At 47.6% G+C, this 17,760-nt stretch overlaps 1 protein-coding gene across 1 annotated transcript in view; it reads right to left on the bottom strand.

Moving 5' to 3' along the window:
* Positions 1 to 17,462, bottom strand: part of ROR1 (receptor tyrosine kinase like orphan receptor 1) — a 150,683-nt gene extending 133,221 nt beyond the window's left edge. Inside the window, exon 1 of the mRNA XM_084290795.1 lies at positions 17,295 to 17,462. Coding sequence (XP_084146921.1) covers positions 17,295 to 17,403 — 109 coding nt within the window. The 5' untranslated portion in view covers positions 17,404 to 17,462. The remainder of the gene's footprint in view (positions 1 to 17,294) is intronic.
* Between the last annotated feature and the right edge of the window lie 298 nt (positions 17,463 to 17,760).

The raw sequence follows: 17,760 nt of genomic DNA on the forward strand, positions 1-17,760 counted from the left end.
ATTTGCAGACTTCCAACAGGAAATTAAATAACTGCCCTGTTGGAAATATAAACCCATTTACGGTGGTCAGCCTTGCATTTTCCAAAACAATGATACAGTTTGTGCGCGAGGAAAATTTGTAGGCGGATTTCGCCCGACAAATATGAAACAAAGCCTTATGAGAAGGTGTTTTACGCAGCTCCACGAATTACGGCTTTGTCAGGTGTACTTCCTGACCTGGGGCTCCGCTAGGAACACTCACATGGGTCCTTACGAGCACGGCTGTACACACACACACTGCCCACAGCTGGGGGTGAACAGCAGAGCTGCTTATTTCACCATTTGTACTCTTTTAGATCCTCCTCGAGGAGTGCCGTGGGCAGCTTGCAGGGTGCCTGTTGGAAACGTGGGAGCCTTCGCTTTGTTTTTAACCTGTTATGGGACTTTTGGCCAAGTCTCTCCTCCTCACACCACATATTTAAGGCAAAATCCTCTCTGAGCTGAAGGCAATGGCTTGTGCCACTGACATCGCTGCCACTGAGATTTGGAGTAGAAACCTGCCGGAGCAAGGAGCCTGCTCCTCACCGGGTGTGTGTCCGCAGCACGGGCTGTGGTGTAAACCTTGTCTAAGCCCTGCAGGTGCTACCCACAATAAAACAAGGCTACTGTTGAGCATTATTCTTTAGCAAACCTGACTCTTATCTTCCTTCCTCTTTGTCACCCTGCTCCTGGGACTTTTGTCCTCTGCCAGCTCTGTGCTGCTCGACACCTGCAGCTGCCAGCCAAGAAGCCTACGCAAAAACAAAAGACTTAAAAGTTAGTAGTGGAGCTCTGAGGAACAAACTCATACTATATTATTTTCCCATCAACATATCTGCCATTTGGAGTCAGAAATGGGACAGACACACAACCAGGAGAGACACAGGAGGCAGGCAGTGCTAGGAAGAAACAGAACAGTTCAGAACCAGCAGCTGCTGCATCTCCACACCTGACGGGACGAGAAAATTGCCCTTCATGTTTTTCTAAGACTTAGTGACAATTGCAGTGTCATTCCCCAATATTATTTCCTTTTAAAGCAGCACCATGCCCTAGCACAGACCCAGTGCACCTTATCTATTTGTCAAGGAAAACTTCGCCTCTCTCCCTGTAAATAGCCTGAAGCTGCAGGGACAGATTTCCCCCCACCCCCCGGTAGTGCTGCCTCGTGTTTCTGCACAGTAGGGCCTTTCATGCAAGGATCTGGACTTGTATTACACAGGTGGGTAAACATTATTATCCTACTCCACACGGATGGGGAGGGAGACCAATTGTTGCTGAGTAATTCAAGGGGAACCCGAAGCAGAAGAGTGCTCAGGGGGCAGGCACCCAGAGCTAGTTCCTCCCATTAATTGAAGTCATATGGGGACAATTGCTTGAAAAAAAACCCGTTTCCTTAAGAAACACTTCTAGGATAGATTGAAGACTTCAAAAAAAAAATGCAGATTATCTACATGGGATTGGATATATTTTAAAACCTCAGCTATGGTTTGATGTGTATGAACTTACAGCCGTGAAACAGAAACAAACCTACACGTTGGCATTTTTATTGTTCCTCCTTTCTTCCCCAAGGTTGGGGCCCTTTGATAACATGATCGCTCACACCACTACCCGGCCCACGGTGAATTATCAGCATCTTTTAGAGCCTTGTTCTCCCAAGCCCTTTGACTTGTGAGCAGGCGAGGAAAGTCAGCGAGGAAAAAGCAGCAGATCTGCAGGAAAGGTAGCAGCAGGGACAGAGCCCTGAGAAGGCTCCCCGAGAGCTCAGCTGCCCCAGGACACCACTAACCACTGGTCAGGTCTCACTTCCAGGCCTCACTCTTGTAAATGAACAACAATTCAAGCTCTCACTCACTTAGGCCCTGATCCAGAAAGGCACTCAAGTGAATATCTCACTTTAAACACAAAAGTAGTTCCATTTAAATCAACTGGATGTCTCGACTGTTTACAGTTACAATATATGTTTAAGTGCTTTGCTGGATTGGGGCCTTAAGCAGAGATTGTTATTTAACACTTTCTTCAATGTATCTCGCCAGTTCCTTGTGCCTCGACAAACTTCATCAATTTTCCATCCACTGCATCTCCTGTTGTTTCTTGAACAAACACAGATGTCCCCGGTCTGTGCGCTTCGGATCCTGCCATCGCAGTCATCTAGGAATCGGCAGATACTCAATTAAAAAGCACGTTGCTATTTTCAAAGCTCTAAGACAAGATCTAATGAAGAGATATCAATAGAAGAACAAGGGCAAACACGGGCAGCGGTGCGTATGCTGTGGGGCAAAGGGAAAACAAACCAGCCCCGTGGAGGAGGGAACAGCTTGAGGCATTTTTCATCACGGCAGCAATTGCCTCTGTAAGGAGATTAACAGGAGGAGTCCTCGCTCCGTGCCTTAGCAGATAAAGCACCAGGCCTTGCTGTAGGACTTGCCTGCTGAGAAGGACCAGAGACATCCGCACAGTGCCATGTGGAGCAGCTTTTCTAACAGGAGCGGAGCTCTCCCAGCATCAGCCTGCACGGAGAGGCTCCTCCACCAGCTTCTCCTTGCTCTCTGGGTGCAAAGAGTCATCTACAGCACCCCCAGCCCAGGGTGAAAAGCCCAGGGTGCACAAAAACGTGCCCTGGTCGGATGGCGCAGCACGGGCACCTCTGGCTCCCCCCCAGCCCTTCCACCCCGAGGAAGCTAATCAGCAGGGCAGCAATGGAATTACTTAAGTAATCAAAGGGAATGGCTCCTTTTAACCCGGAGCTGAAGAAACTGCTTCGACAGACCTCAAAATAGTCAGCAGGGGATCACTTTGAAAAAACAAGACTCCCAAGGACCGTGAAAAAAACACAGCGGAGAAGAGATTAGAAAAAAAGGGAAGGAACAGCATGCGGAGGAAGAAATTCCATGTGCTCCGCTAACTGCACCTCTTAATTAAAAGAATACAACCCTGGCCCCGGGACCTGATGTTGCTGCACACCCCTGCTATAACGCACGTTTTAAAAGGGATGCATTCCTGGGCTTCACAACGCTGAAGGACTCGCATTCATCTGGCTACAGCATGTTAAGGAACTGAAGACATTACAAAAAGATAATCTCTGGAAAGCCTGGGCTGTTACTCATATATTGAAACATAAGTAAGATATTATTGGTTTGGAAGCTGTCAAGACACTTCTCTTTGTGTGCTGCAGCAGAAGTCAGGACGAGACATTATCCAGCCCCCGCGAAAGGTTTCCATTGGGCACGGGGAAATCAAAAGCCAGAAATCTTTTGGGGTGTTGACATTACTTTTCTGAACTAAATCATTACAAGTGGAGTTCCCATTCACATAAAGCTAATTTTATGTGAGATAGAAAGCTTCTCATACAAACAACGTTTCTGAAAGCAAAATAGGTCAATCATTTTAGCTGACTTGCCAGAATTAAGCGGCAGCCCTATCAGTTGCAATACCTTGAGAGGGTTTGGGCATGTGAGCATCCCCAGTACATTCTCCCCTATAAAAGCAGACTGTTAAAGGTGGATTTCTTAATTTTATTTCTCATAACCCCGGTCTCTAAAAAAAAAACTAAAAAAACTGGAAAACTGCACTGTCATTGGAGTGCCTGCACTGTATTAGCCCAGACACGTCTCTGCTCGGAAACAAATTGCCTGCATCTCTTGGTAAATCAGTCACCCTGTGGGTAATACACCGAGCGTCCCCTACATTAAAGAACGAGCATCTGCTTATAAACACAAAACAACTGAAGAGCTGGCACCGCTGTGCTCCTTCGTGGTACGGTCTGCTGCTCTGCTGTTCATCATGTGCACATGGGAACTGAACCGCACCACGTTCCTAACGCCAGATCAGGGCGTTCGTTTCAGGCTATGGCTGTCCCACGCTTCTGGCACGTGTACAAAAACATGCATTTAATTATTTTTTTTTTTTTGGTTTACACAAACGTGAAGTATTTCATGAATCAGCTGTCAGTGACTACCACTTCCCGTTCCTGACCTGGAGGTGTGTTCTTCCTCCCGTCTTCTCCTTCACGAGGCAGCCCAGGTGAGCAGGCAAGCCTGGCAACGTGCTTTGATGGCCAAGAGATTGGAGTCTTGCTGAACGAAGGGAACTGGAAACTTTTAGCTCATGGCCTCTTCACCAAAGACAAGCTAGCAGCGTCGGTCACAGCATGCATTTATTCTGCATTTCCATTAGCGTAAGGTAGAACAGGTTTGGTCAAAATATCTTTCTATAACTTCAAATTAAGCAAAGCCTATCCCCAAATTAAAGGGATGCTAACAGAAAACACCCAAGCAGATGTTGGCTGACAGAAGAACACACTCAAACCCAAACAAAACCCCAGGCCTTTGAAATGCCAACAGAAACAATTGGGCAGAGTCACTCCCCAGCAGTGCCCCAAAGAGCGCTCTGCTCCTGGTAAAAGGACACGGGTGAGAAATGCAGGCGCACTCTGGACCAGACGATGCTTCCAAATACTCTCAAGCAGCTTTGAGTAAGCCTTCTGCCAAAGACAGTGTAAATCACAAAGGCCAGCACATGCCATTTCACTTCCAAATCTCAACAAACAGCGGAGTTCCACAGAGGGCAAGATCATCATTAAAGCGCAGCACAAAAAATAACAAATCCACTGCCTTGGCGAGCAGGCAGTGAATTAACAGTGAATTTCCAAACCTCAAGTGTCTGTTCTCTAAGGGTGACCTTCCTGCAGACTGCATCTTCAGACAAACCCGCGTCTGGTCCTGGAACCTCCCTGGGTGAAAATTGGCCCAGGACAGAAGCTGCTGGTGCAGACCAGAAACGGGCTCCCAGAACCTCACCTGCCTGGTGCACCCATTTCCAGGGCATTTTTACCCAGGTTTATATCCAACACATGCCATGGAAGCACCAAATCCCCAAACATCAAAGATTAATGAACATAAAATATCCAAAATATTTCCTAGTTTGGCTCGAACTAGCAAGTTTTGCAGAACTTGAGCAAGGAGCACATCTTGTGCAACAGGAAAAAGCTACTTTAAGCTGTTTTCCCTTTCACTTCATTGAAGAAACATTTGATAGATTCAGGCAAAACAGAAAAAAAATGGAAGATTACAAAATCCTTCTTCTGCATATACAAAAATCACTCACATTTCAGAGCTCTGAAGTGATGAGAAGACTAATAAAGACCAAAGAAGCCACATGGGAGATGGAAAAAACAGGAGCTGTTTTCCAATTAAGAGAGCTAATTTAAATATACCACATTAAACGCTTCCTTTCTTATTTATTTATATTCCTCTGAAAGGTGAAAAGTAAGTTCATGCTCAGAGAACTCCTGCTACTCTCCTCCAATTGCACACGCAATTACGACACACAGGCTGCAAGAACAAATATTGTTCCAAGTAGCAACAGCTTTCATCAAACCCTGCAAATGTTTTCCTGACGTACGCATGAATTTAAAATTTGGAAACAAAACCGCACGTTTCAAGTCACACGTTCAGCCTGAGAAGTATTTCTAGGAGAAATAAGCGGTATCTAATCGGTAGGATTCGACCGAGTTCCACACTATTTATTGCCAGCCAACGTGAGATGTCTTTTTAATTTCCTGGCATATATTTCTTGAAGAAAAAAAAAGGATATTATGGCTAAGGTTGGTAGAGGGCATGAGAACACAGAGGGAACAAGAAGAGTAACCATTTGCATTTGGCCGTTCGTTTTAACCCCATTATGGTATGAAAGCCATGCAAAGGAGGTCGGATAATATTTTGTTTAGTGAAATCAAATACCCCCCGAGCAGACATTTTCCTGTATGCAAAGCGCTCGCCGCCTCCCTTCCCCCAAAGGCCGGGCGAGAGCAGACACTGCTTTCTCACAGGGCGCTTCGGATGACAGCCGTCTTTCATCCCCCGAAAGCTGAGACAGCCCCGCATCGCCGGGCCGACGGCGCTGATCAAAACTGGCCTTTCTCCCATGGCATTTGGGGCAGGAAGCGACGGCAACACTATATTCTGCCTGAAGACAAAATGCAAGGCGTTCAGGTTTCATGCTCCGCACATCGCTGGGAAAGGGGCAGGGGCAGAACCCCGGAGCTCTGCCAGCTGCCCCTTACCTTCCCTTCGCTGTGGGACATCCAGCTTGGAGGCACCACCACGCATCCCAGCACTGATGCTGATGGAAATACTCTGGATTTGTACCCAGCTCGGTAACGTGGCCCCAAAAATGTGTACTTCCCTGTAGTTGAAGCCCTGCGGGTGTTTTAGGTGAAGTCACTGAGGACAATCGCACTGCCCTGCTCCTCAGGATGGGATTTTCTCGGATGCTCAGCACCGAAACTGCTTCCCTAGAAGGGCTCCCGCTGCTCTCTGCTGCAAGAAGCGTGCCTGGAAGCAAGCAGCAGGTTTTCTACGAAATAGCTTGCACATATCATGCTGGATCTTAAAAATGAGGAGAACTGGTGGAGGCAATTTTTCAGCTTAGTTTCAGTGTCTAGGAGGAGACAAGTGCCGTCATTAAGCAGAGCGAGTTCCTGCTAACTGTTTAAAGAAGCATCTCTCGGGCGATAACATCGCCGCGCTCAAGGGGCGGCCTTGCACTGCACAGCATCACTTTCACGTTGGAACCTGCTCTCTTCCTGACTCAGAAGTCCCAAGAAAAGCTCGCAGAGTGATTCCAGAGGCCAAAACTAGGACAGATAAAACTTTTCAAACAGTTAAGAGATAATTCACTTTTTACCTCTTATTTAAATAAAAGTGACACGCTGAGTAGCTTCAGACCCTCGTCTTTCTTAACATCTTCCAGTTCAAAAGGCAGAGCTTGGAATCCAGGAAAACTGCAGAAAAAACACAGTTCTAGGGCCCTTAACATTGTTTTTTTTTCTTTTAACAAAAGCATTTTTTAATAGAAAAACCTATTTGTACCCAGGAATGTTCAGGCTATTTTAAAGATTCTGAAGACATTACCCTAGGGAAAGACTGCTGAAAGGCTAGACTTAATAACTATTATTTGGTCTAGGTTAATCCAAAGTTTTCCAAGGTAATACCTAAATTCCCAGTTCTGTACAATTGAAGACAAAAAGAAGATGGATACAACCTTCACAGGATGCTGGAATGCCCATTTCTGGAGCACAAGGACGCATGTGAGTGAGCTAAGAAGGAGGTAAAGGCCGGCCGGAGAGCCAGCGCCTGCTGCTGCTGACTGTGGACACGCAGGGGGTGAAATAATTGAGAATTTCTGAGTCAGCAAATGCACTGATTTCACTCTTTATATTCAGATTTTATTCTGCAGAAACCAAAAGATGACCATTCGAGAAATACTTGCAAAGAGAACACGCATTTAATCCAGCCTGCTCTTTCCAACACAGCCCTATTTCCTATCACCAGCCCAGCCCAGCAGGGATTGTTTTAGATGGGAAACATTATAGCTGGCTGAAAGCCACTGCCCACTGCATTTCCTGGAAGATACACTATGGATTCTTTAAAGGACTTGGGGGGAAAAAAAAAAAAAGTCTGGCTCTGTTGCTCAAATTGACTATTTTAATCATCCTTACTTAATCACTGAGCCCCAGAGGATCATATCCACTTGTAGGATCTTTAAGACAGCAATTAGAGATTGAAAGCTAATATTTCCTTCCTGCACCGGAGTCATCTTTGTTGTAATCACCAACCACCTCTGCTGTCAGTAATTTACAGTCTAAGTACAGCAACAAATAGCAGGATAATATCAGCCCTTAATACCCGATGAAACGCGAGCTAAATTAGCACAATAATCCTTCAAGAACATAAGTGTCTCCTCAAGGAGCCTGACACCAGCTTATACAGGCAAAGAGAGAGGAGAAAAAAAAAAAGGTGCATGAAAAGTGCATAAAAGCAGCTTCAGTGAGATAACCCAACAAAAGCAAAAGCAAGCCGAGCCTGCGTATCACCACGCAAGTACCCTTTGCAATATTTCAAATGATTTTACAGGTCTTCTGACAGCTCTGTACAAAGACACCTCCCAGCAAATTACACTGAATATATACACACTTAATCCCCTGCTTGCAAAGTAGAGACAGAATTCTTCCCCCCAGGCCTTTTCGGTTATTACAATTAGTCCACGCGAAGTTACCCTCGATAATCTGCGGAGATAATAAGTGGCAGGGGGAAAAGCGCAAGAGAACATCCGACAATTACAGGCTTTGGGCAGGAGAGCGCTGTACGGCTGACAAAAACAGTACCTACAGCACAAACCTGTGCCCAATTCTTACAGACTGCAATTTTCCCAAATCAAAGGCAGTGAGAGCACCGCTCTTGCTGCTCTGACCCTTGCTGGGTGCACGTCTACGAGCCTGGGGCAACAGCTTTGGTCCTTCACTGATGCAGCAGGGAGAAAGATGCCAGGTAAGGTGTTTGTGCCTTCAGTCCAAATCTTTTTTGGGAAGGGACTGCTCTTAACCCATGGATTTTAAAGTATATGGGACCATTATACCAAAGGTATCCCACAATAATCATAATGCAGGACAACAACTTGTGCCCAGTCCTAAATTGCTCCAAGGCTGGTGTCTTCAGATTGGCCTCGAATGGGAGCAGAACCCAACAAGCCCCTTGGATGATGAAAAAGGGACCATGCACGTTCAGGTTCCCCCAAATCCTTGTATTTATAGGATCTGTTTCCACCTGCAGCACTCACGGAAAAGATTATATTACCTAACCACGATTTTTTTTGGCAAGGAAAACCAGCAAGTCTGCTGGTAGTCTTTTTAGTCTTTTTTTTTAATTGAGCTAATTGACTAGAACCTAACTTTACCTACTGTCAACACTGAGAAGACCTTTTCCCCATTCCCCCAGTACCAACCTCTGCCATTTTATACTTCCAAAACAGATGAAAGAGCTTCCCCAGCACTATTACAACACTCACAGATCCATAAAGCTTGAAATCAGAAGGACAATTCTTACCGCTGCCCAATCTGGCTCCCATTAAACCCAGTTCAGGGAGAAAGGAACAGCACAGTTAGCGTAACGCCCAACCTCACACACTTCTGTAGCACAACCAAAAAATACACCAGAAGTAAATCCGTCTGACCTTGCCATTCCCTGCAGATTTTCAGCCTGACATGGATGAGGCTGATGGCAGAAGTCCTCATGCCTGGAGCTGTTTGCTTCTCTGCTACCACAAGTGGGAAACCAAAGATCTTAGGAGGAGCCCACATGAAATGTTAAAATTTCTGCATGGAAAGTGCTCTCCAGGGCTGTGAGCCTGCTGGTGCTGGTCAGGCTTCATAATACCGCCCGTCGTAAGAGTCAGAAATACTCACCAGGGTTTGAAGACAACTGTATGTGAAACAACAACAAAAAGTCACAAAAGCAGAATGTGAGACCATAAATCACATCCCACAAAGCGATTCTCCAAGGAAGAGCTGCAAATCAGATATCATCTCCCCCTACATAACTGGAGAGAATCAGGAGAATGTCTTCTTTTGATCCCTGATGAATTAGACTTTTGCTAATGACTGAGATTCCTCTATAATGAGAGGATGCCTTTGCAGCTTCTTCCCTTGCCTGGGCCTCTCTTCTGAGAATTTACCTACCAGCAGGGGCTAAAAGAAGCAAAAAAAAAAAATAAAAATCTTCAACAGTTCTTTTTCACGGGGCCTCTGAAGGCCTTCCTAGAGCTCCACGCCGCGCTAAAAATCTGGTTTATGCACATGTCAAACGCTACCTTCCCTAACGGCCCGGGGAACATGTGGTTTTCAACACGCAGCTACATGCTGTACACGGGAAAAATAAAGGGGGGGGATAAAGAATGACAACACCCAGCGTGGGGCAGCAGGGGAACGACCCGTAACTTGGGAGGAATAGGGCCGGGCGCTGCGCCGGGCGCTCGCTCGCTCCGCAGCGCCTTCTGTGAGCCCACACCAGGTTTTAATTATTCATCTCTTACTCAACTTCAGATCTACTTATTTAAAAAAATACAATTTTAACGATAAATCTCATGGACAGTGTTAATTAAAAGCTAAAGCTTGCCCTGAGCTGGACTTCTGAAGTCTACAAGAATGTTCGCAGCCCGTTTATTTATCCCAGCATTGTGTCAGTTATTAAATTACAGCAAATTAAAAACACGGCGATAGACCAATAGCTCGAAGAAGTGAGGCTTGCTGCATCTCACTTGCAAAAGGTTGCCGGATTTGGGCTCTGACAGACTGCCAAAAAAGTGAATTTAGAAGTCAAGGGCCCTGAGCTCAAAGATGTCCCACCAGGAGCACGACGCGCCCCGAGGCCCGGCAGTCTTCCCAAGCTTATCCAACCTGCTTGATGCAGCACAGGGCAGTGGCACCTTGCTCTCAAACCCCAACTCCGGACCATTCAGAGCTCTACAAGGCACCAGCAACACGGCCAAGTCCAAAGCTGGACTTGAGAATTTGGAGAAGAGCTTCAAAAGTAGAAAGAGAAGCAATTCAGGACGCTAGAAAAATAAGTCAGTGGGCAGAAGCAAAGATTGACCTCATGCTATCTAGCTCTAGCATGGCCTTCTGAAAGTTTTTAATGACATAAATCAATCTTCCTGACAATCAGCTGGGAATTAAATGACCTCTTTGTGCTACCCTGGGTGAAGCATACCGAGAGCAGAGCTTAACATGCAGCTCTCCGCACTCAACTTGCTCCGGAGACAAAGGGATGTCTACATCAGGTTACAAATTTTTACTGAATTCACCAGAGAATGTATTTAAAAAAAAAAAATCAAACCATATGGAACGAATAATTAACATATAAAACAAAATTAAAAACTTAAACGCACAGAGTGCTTGGTACTTATACAGCACATCAAGAATTCAAAGTAAACAAAACAATTACAAAGATACTTCCTTTTATTCGGGGCCAAGTTAATTTTGAAGAAGAGATGTTCAACCATGATAAGTGACCTCTTGCAGGAAAAATTGAGAGAGGCAATAAAAGCTGTAGTAAACATGGCCTAGACTCCTCAGCGCTGAGACATCCAGGAACCCTATAAAGGTGTCACGGGTGAGAGCGATAATCGCAGGATAACGAAGATGGTACTTGAAGAGGAAGGTGGGGCACCAGAAGTTTTGCAGCAAGGACTTTTTTTCTGCAAGTGGGCTGAAAACTTAAAAAGCTTCATCAAATGCAAGAATGTAATGGCAATATCCAACCCCCTTTCAATTTGTCACGAGAGAAAGACAGGCACACACCCACCTGACCTCACGGGGTGTACTGAGGCTGCACTAATCCTTTCTGTTTTTTTCCAGATGTCTGAATATCTCACAGACTTCAATAATTAGCAGTTCTGTAACGTGTTAATATTTGGGGGGGGAAAAAAACAAGTCTCTTGCAAGCTGTTTTAGATTTCCCAATGTCAGCCCCTTTCTCGTACCTCGCTGTGGTCAGAAGAGCGACTGCAAAGCCAGGTTCTTTTGGAGGTGGTATCAGCCCAACAAGAGATGCAGGGCTCTTGTGGAACACCTCACTGCATCACCTCAAGCAGCTCCACCTCTCCCAGGGCTTCTGAACCCCCTGGACCGACCCGTGCCTCCACTGTGATGAGATTTTGGGAAGTGAGCACCTCTCCAAGGCAGGAGGGCTCCAAGGAGCTAAAGCTCCTCCTGCATTTTGAAATTAAGGCCATGCAGGTAACAAAATCCCTCCTCCTCCAGCACGCATCCTCAGCACAAGCAGCCCTGGTGTTCTGTATGGAGCAGCCACGACACAAAAACTTTAGCAGCACGATGTTTCAAGCATGGCTTTAGCACCTCAGGGAGGAACTGTGCCACCTCCTTCAAGGGAAGGCAACGCAGCTGCCTTAAGGGAACCCTCACGCTGTGAATCTGGACGGAGATATCCCCCCCCCAGAGATAATCTCAAGTTCCAAGGGTAAGAAAAGCATACCCTCGGATATTTCCAGTCTCCGGAGGGGCCGTGCGATGAGGTTATGGAGTTGCCGAGCATTTTTCCTCGCTTATCTCTGATCTCTCCATTTCCCATCGCCCTCCCAGCAGACGCTCGGGGCTCCGCACGGCGCGGCTGGGAACGGGGCAGGAGCACACGGAGCCGACAGCCCTGGGAGGAGAGGAGCAGGAGGTCGCAGGAAGCCACGGCGAAGGATCAGTTTCAGCACATGACCTGACCGCTCTGAAAAAAACACTTTTAATAAAGCGCAGGCTTCCACCGGGGCCTCCGCCGGCTGTTTGCTCAAGAGCTCATCCAGTCGTGGAACTGGCCCGTTGTGCTTTGGGATGGTGGAGTCCTAATGGAAACCTGGTCCCAAGGACTTGTTTCGGAGTGCCAGCACGGCTTTGCACAGCACAAAGCAGAACAGGGCATCGGCAGCACTTATAAAAACCATCCAGCATCTGCACAAGGTTACCAGCACTTTGGCTTCAGCTCTCCAGGAGTGTGCCCTGCCTCTACGCACAGTACCTTGCTGCATTTATTTTTTATTTTTTCACCTTCCCTGACACCAAGGCCAGGTATCTCCTTCCCCTTTGGTGCTCCCAATGTGCCCCGAGCATCCCAGAATAAGACAGAGAGGCTCGTGTGGATTAAGCCACGTTTAGGCCAGCTTGACTGAGCTGCTCCCATCCTGTCCAGCCCAGCCCGTGCCATCCTCCAAATCCGCGTCCATCCCACAAACACTCACCGGGGGATTCTCCTCCCAGGCCAGCGGCCGTTTCCTTTCATTAACTGCTTTGCAGCTGTGCCTGGAAGCAGCAGCACAGCGACGTCTCCACTTCGGGAGGGAAAGCAATGCTCCTCCCTGCGGGATGCTGGCATGGCAGCGTGCTGGGAAGGCTGCGGTGGTGCTTTCCCTCACTAACGGGTTCCTTCCTAAAGCTACCTTTTTCTTTTTTTCCCCAAGCTGTCCAACTTTGGCCGAGCACCGTTCTCACTATCGCATTGCCTCGGCCTCCAAATACGCAAGTTATTTTATTTATATCGCGTCCACCAGGGAACCTCAAAGACTTCATTAAACAATGCTAATATTTAGAGCCGTATTATTATATAATACATCACCAGTCCCTTTTTTAAGCTGTAGTTATTTCATTTTTTCCACTCAGCCAACTTCAGAGCCTTTCCATGCCTTCAGTCATCCCAGCCCCACTAAAAGCCACGAGGCAAGGCCAAGCCTCTCACACGCTGCACCGCTGCAGGCTCTGCCTGTGAGCAGAAAGCAGCAGCTAACTTCTTCCACAGCACATGCCCGAAGGAAATTTTACACCAAATGTAAAATTGCAGGAATTTTAGAGTGCTCTTCATTAATCCTAAAGCATGTAAAACTGTGGTCACCAAACCTATAGAAGAATTCTTTGCTTAATACTGGTATTTTGTTATTGCTTGCGAAGAATCACGGACTCATGCTGCCATTTACTCATTTAACTATTGTTCCACTTATAAACGAGCAGATCCATTGTCTTTCATTATCTCCGTGATTAGTATGAAAAAGAAACCCTGATGGAAGAAACCCCACAAAGCCACTTAACCATTCAACTGCTGTCCCAACCCCAGTCAAGCCAAACATTTCTTCAGGCTCTGCTCCACAGCCCCCTCGTTTCACTCAAACCTTCCCCTGCTGTCAGTGCCAGAGAGTATCACAAGAAAGCAGCCTCACTTTCCTCATCTTTTAGAGCAGAAACCACGCATCTGAGCGATGAAATAACTTATTTTGCTGTCCGTTTGAGCATCCCAATCCTTAGGAGACCCCACCAAAACATAAGCCACGCTGTCACTGGGGTGTGAGACCTTCCAGCCTTGCCCTGGCGCAGTGCCTCGCCTCCTGTGGTCCAGGGATCAACCTCACCAGTGAAGCACCAGCCCATATTTTGGGGTTTCTTTACTTGGGTACCTGCAGCAAGAGGAGAAGACCACAGGAACAGCAGCTCACGGATATTTATTTGCAGCCTCAGTTAGCTGCAGCCCACAGCCTCCTGGATTATTCAATGATTTTTCTAAAGACACAGTTTCAAAAGCACACGTGTTGGTCTAAACACAAACCTTGCCACTCAGGGCATGACTTGACATTTTTTCTGGGGTTTGGGGAAGAGAAGGTTTACACTTTTCATTCGGTATTAGCGAGCTTTCCAGATATTTCTGGCTTGCAAGACAATCGCTACGTGGAAAGCAGCTGCATTTGGTTAGAGGCTTTTTAAGAGGGTTTTCAACTCTGGGGTGCTTTTTCAAGTCTCAGAAGACTACTGCATTTCTGCATGTGTTTCCAAAGAGCAGTATCTAGTGTCACACCTCAGGGAAGCTTTTTTTTCCTCTTTGCCTAGCTTTAGGTATTTGTATTTAAAATCCATACACAAGCTTTCAAATGCTTCCCTGCCCTGATCTCATTTGCAACACTTTAAGTAAGTTCCTCTGTGTGCCTAATCAACACAGCAGCTCCAGTAGGCTTTAATTACAGAAACAAACAAATGATGCCCTGCAAGACAGTTCGCTGAGGCTTCGAGCAACTTTTGTCGAGAAACGTGAGCCCACAGGCAGGCTGAGTGAAACAGCGAAGCCTTCTCTCGCCCTTTTATAGGCTTATGGCAATGAAATCGTTTTGTTTGTTTGTACACTCCTAAGAGGATGGCAGCTGAAACAGCAGCCTGCTGACCTAAGGATGAAACAATTAACCACCGAGATATTACAGCAACTTATCAAGAGCTGGGGAGCTTTATCCCAACAGAGGCAACTTTCAAGGAAATCAACAGCCCTCCCTATAACCTCAAACATCCTCTAGAGATCTGTATGCTTTACTGCACGCTCCAAAATGTTTTAATATTCTTCAAATTTCTCCCATTGCGAGCCCTGGCACCGTTACATGATGCGGAGCAGTAACAAAGCTGCAGAGGTAATAGCAAAAGTCATCTCAGATGCTGCAAAGAATAAAAATGCAACCAAGTTGGAGCTCCTCTTCCTTATATCCACATCAACTTTGTGGTTTTATTCAGAGCGCTGCTGGGCCAGCCTGCCAGCACCCTTGGGAGGAGCATGCATTAAAGACGGCACAAGCACACAAAGAAAATGTGCTTTTTGTTTTGCTGTGCTCTCCGCAAGGAAAGGTCACCGACAAAAAGGAAGCAGGGGATGATAGGGGAAAAGTGAAAAGGGCAAAAAAAAAAGAGCTTTTGGAAGGCAACGCAGCAAAGCAGCTTTGGTCACTTGACAACATCTCAGCTAAATAGGTGATTTCATAAGAATCCTCCCCCAAAAAAACGTGACAATAGCTGCTCAGCTTCCTGCCCTAGGAGCAGACACACATCGGACTGGTCCTACCGAGCCGCATCAGCCTGCTCACAGGAGGATGTCCGTGCACATCTGCATATGTTTGCTGGCTCCCAGCATCGAGGCAGGGCTCTCTGGAGTGCCAGCCGGGTCTCTGCAGGTGTTTGGACCAAGCTCAGCACAACGAGGCTCTCATCCCTCCGCACCTCTGGGAGCTGACAGCCAAATCTGCTCTTTAATATTTATTTCCGCTGTGTCAGACAGATCTTGGAGTCCCAGCCCATCAGCACTGGGGCTTGTCTGGGAGAAGTCAGGCTACTACCAGAGATGGACTTGCATTGAGGTCCTTATTTGACATGCTCGGGGAAAAAAAAAAAATGTATTTTACTTATTTAGCTGTCTTTTTTAAAAAAAGACACATGAAGGTGAAGGGTAGGGATTGAAGGGTTCTGTTTGGCTGGCTGGCTTCCTGGTGGAGCAAAATCTATCCACTCAGCCACTCCAAATATCGTATAGTAATTTCCACCACACTTTATACTATTTTTTTTTTATTACCATTTGAGCTGCTCAGGTTCCCCAGTTCTTCTAGAAAACCTATATTTCAAATATGTTTGGGGAAAAAAATGATTGTAATGTAAGTGATGGATGTCTGCCTATCAAAAACATCACTGGATCTGCCCATGAGTCAATATTGTCATTTTTTTGCCAAAGACATTGGTTACTATATATGAAATATTTCAGTGTGGAAAGTAGCTGTACTTTAACAACTATATCAGTGGTCATTAATTACCATACGTGCTGACATAAAAGCGAAGTCATATCATGAAGGAAACTTCCAAGCAGAATTCACAGTAAATGAAAATATCCAGTTTTAGGACCCAGCATGCTTCGTTGCTTAATGTCTGTGGGTTTTCCTTTTCCTCTGAGCTCCTAGAAGCCGATAAGATTTCATATTATAACCCTAAAGTTTTGAACTTACACTGAAAAAATACGAGAAGAATTAAAAAAAAAAAAAAAAAAAAAGGATGTGCAGTGTATTTATTTTAGTCACATCCTCTACATGTTCAATATTGTGCTGTCTGCTGGGCTTCTTCTCCCCCTCCTTCTTAAAATGCAGCTATTTGTTAAACGCGCGCAGCGTTCCCTGGAGAAACTGGGAAGCAACATTCGGATTTTTTCCCACTGAGATGTCACGGAGAGTTCCCGGCCTGAGCTGGAGCATCAGCCAGCCACTGAGGCTGCACGGGGAGCCTCCTGCCTCCAGCCCAGCCCCGCTGAGGTCTCTGGAAGGCGTTCAGAGGCAGCCAGCACCTACCACACAGCTCCAGGTAAAGGCATCAGCGGGGACGCTCCAAAACACGCAGAGAGCCCCGCAGGGGCGTGCAGGGGTGCTGGATCTGTGCGCTGCAGCTGGCTTTTTGCTGGCAGCTCTCCTCCAGCATCCGTACTTTGGCTTAAGGGGTCCAAAACCACAGCTTTTCCACTTCTGAACCCCTAAGTATTTGAACTCATCAGCTTCATACGTCCTTAGCATTCACTTTTTTATTGTGTAGATACAAGACGCGGCCACAGCACCGAGCAGGACTTTACAGAAGTGATTTATAAAAGACCTCTGAGGAGCCTGTGAACCTCCACCTCTCGCTCAAATTCTCATGCAGCCGTCCAAAATCACCACTCGCTTTTTACTCACTTGGCCTAAGAAATAAATCCTTTTTTTTTTTTTTTTTTTTTTTCCCGAAAGCAACCCAGGTCCCTTTATGCAGGCGCTGCGCTGCGGGTTAAACGCGACTCCTCACGTGTGAACGGCTGGAAGCGAGCCCCTGCCGAAACAGACGGGGCTGCAAATAAATATTCCTGGTTAAAGCTAAGCCGAAGAGGCTCTCTTGGAGCTCTGAGGTCGTTGTTTAAAACGAAACGCTTGGAAAAAGAGGCAAATCCCCGCCGCGAGCCGTGCCCCCACCGAGGGGTGCCCCCACCGCGGGTCTCCCCCGAGCCGCTGCCTCGGCCCGGCCCTCGGGAGCCTTCCCCAAAGCCGCCGGGCAGGGCTCGGGCACCAACCTCCGAGGGAAAAGAAGGGCAGGGAAGAAAGATCCGGAGCCACCGGGCTCCTCTCGGGGCTCCCCTTACCTTGCGTGGCATCCGGCAGCTCGGCCCGGCTCCCCGTCCGCAGCAGCAGGAGCAGCGGGAGCAGCAAGAGGCTCCCGTCCCCGCCGCCCGGCCGGGGCGGCTGCTGCATTCCTGAGCCGGCGCCGCGCTACTCCCACATCCACCGCGCAGCGCCGGCGTCCCGGGGCCGCCTCTCCTTCTCCTTCTCCTCCTCCTCCTCCTCCTCCTCCTTCTCCTCTTTCCTTCTCCTTCTTCTTCTCCTCCGCTCCGCTCCGCTCCGCCGCCGAGCCGTCCCGCGGCGCCGCGCCCTCGGGGCTGCGCTCTGCCGGCGGGCGGGGAAGCCTCAGCCCCTCACTTGTCACTTTCCGCCAGCTCCGCGCCGAGCCCAGCCCTGCCCAGCCCCGGCCGGGCCCCCCCCGGCCACCCCTCCCCGGTCCCGGCGCAGCCCGGCCGGGCAGCGCCCCCTGCCGGCCCCCCGGCTCCCTCC

The sequence above is a fragment of the Netta rufina genome (genome assembly GCF_964035555.1).
Source record: "Netta rufina genome assembly, chromosome: 8".
Taxonomy (NCBI): domain Eukaryota; kingdom Metazoa; phylum Chordata; class Aves; order Anseriformes; family Anatidae; genus Netta; species Netta rufina.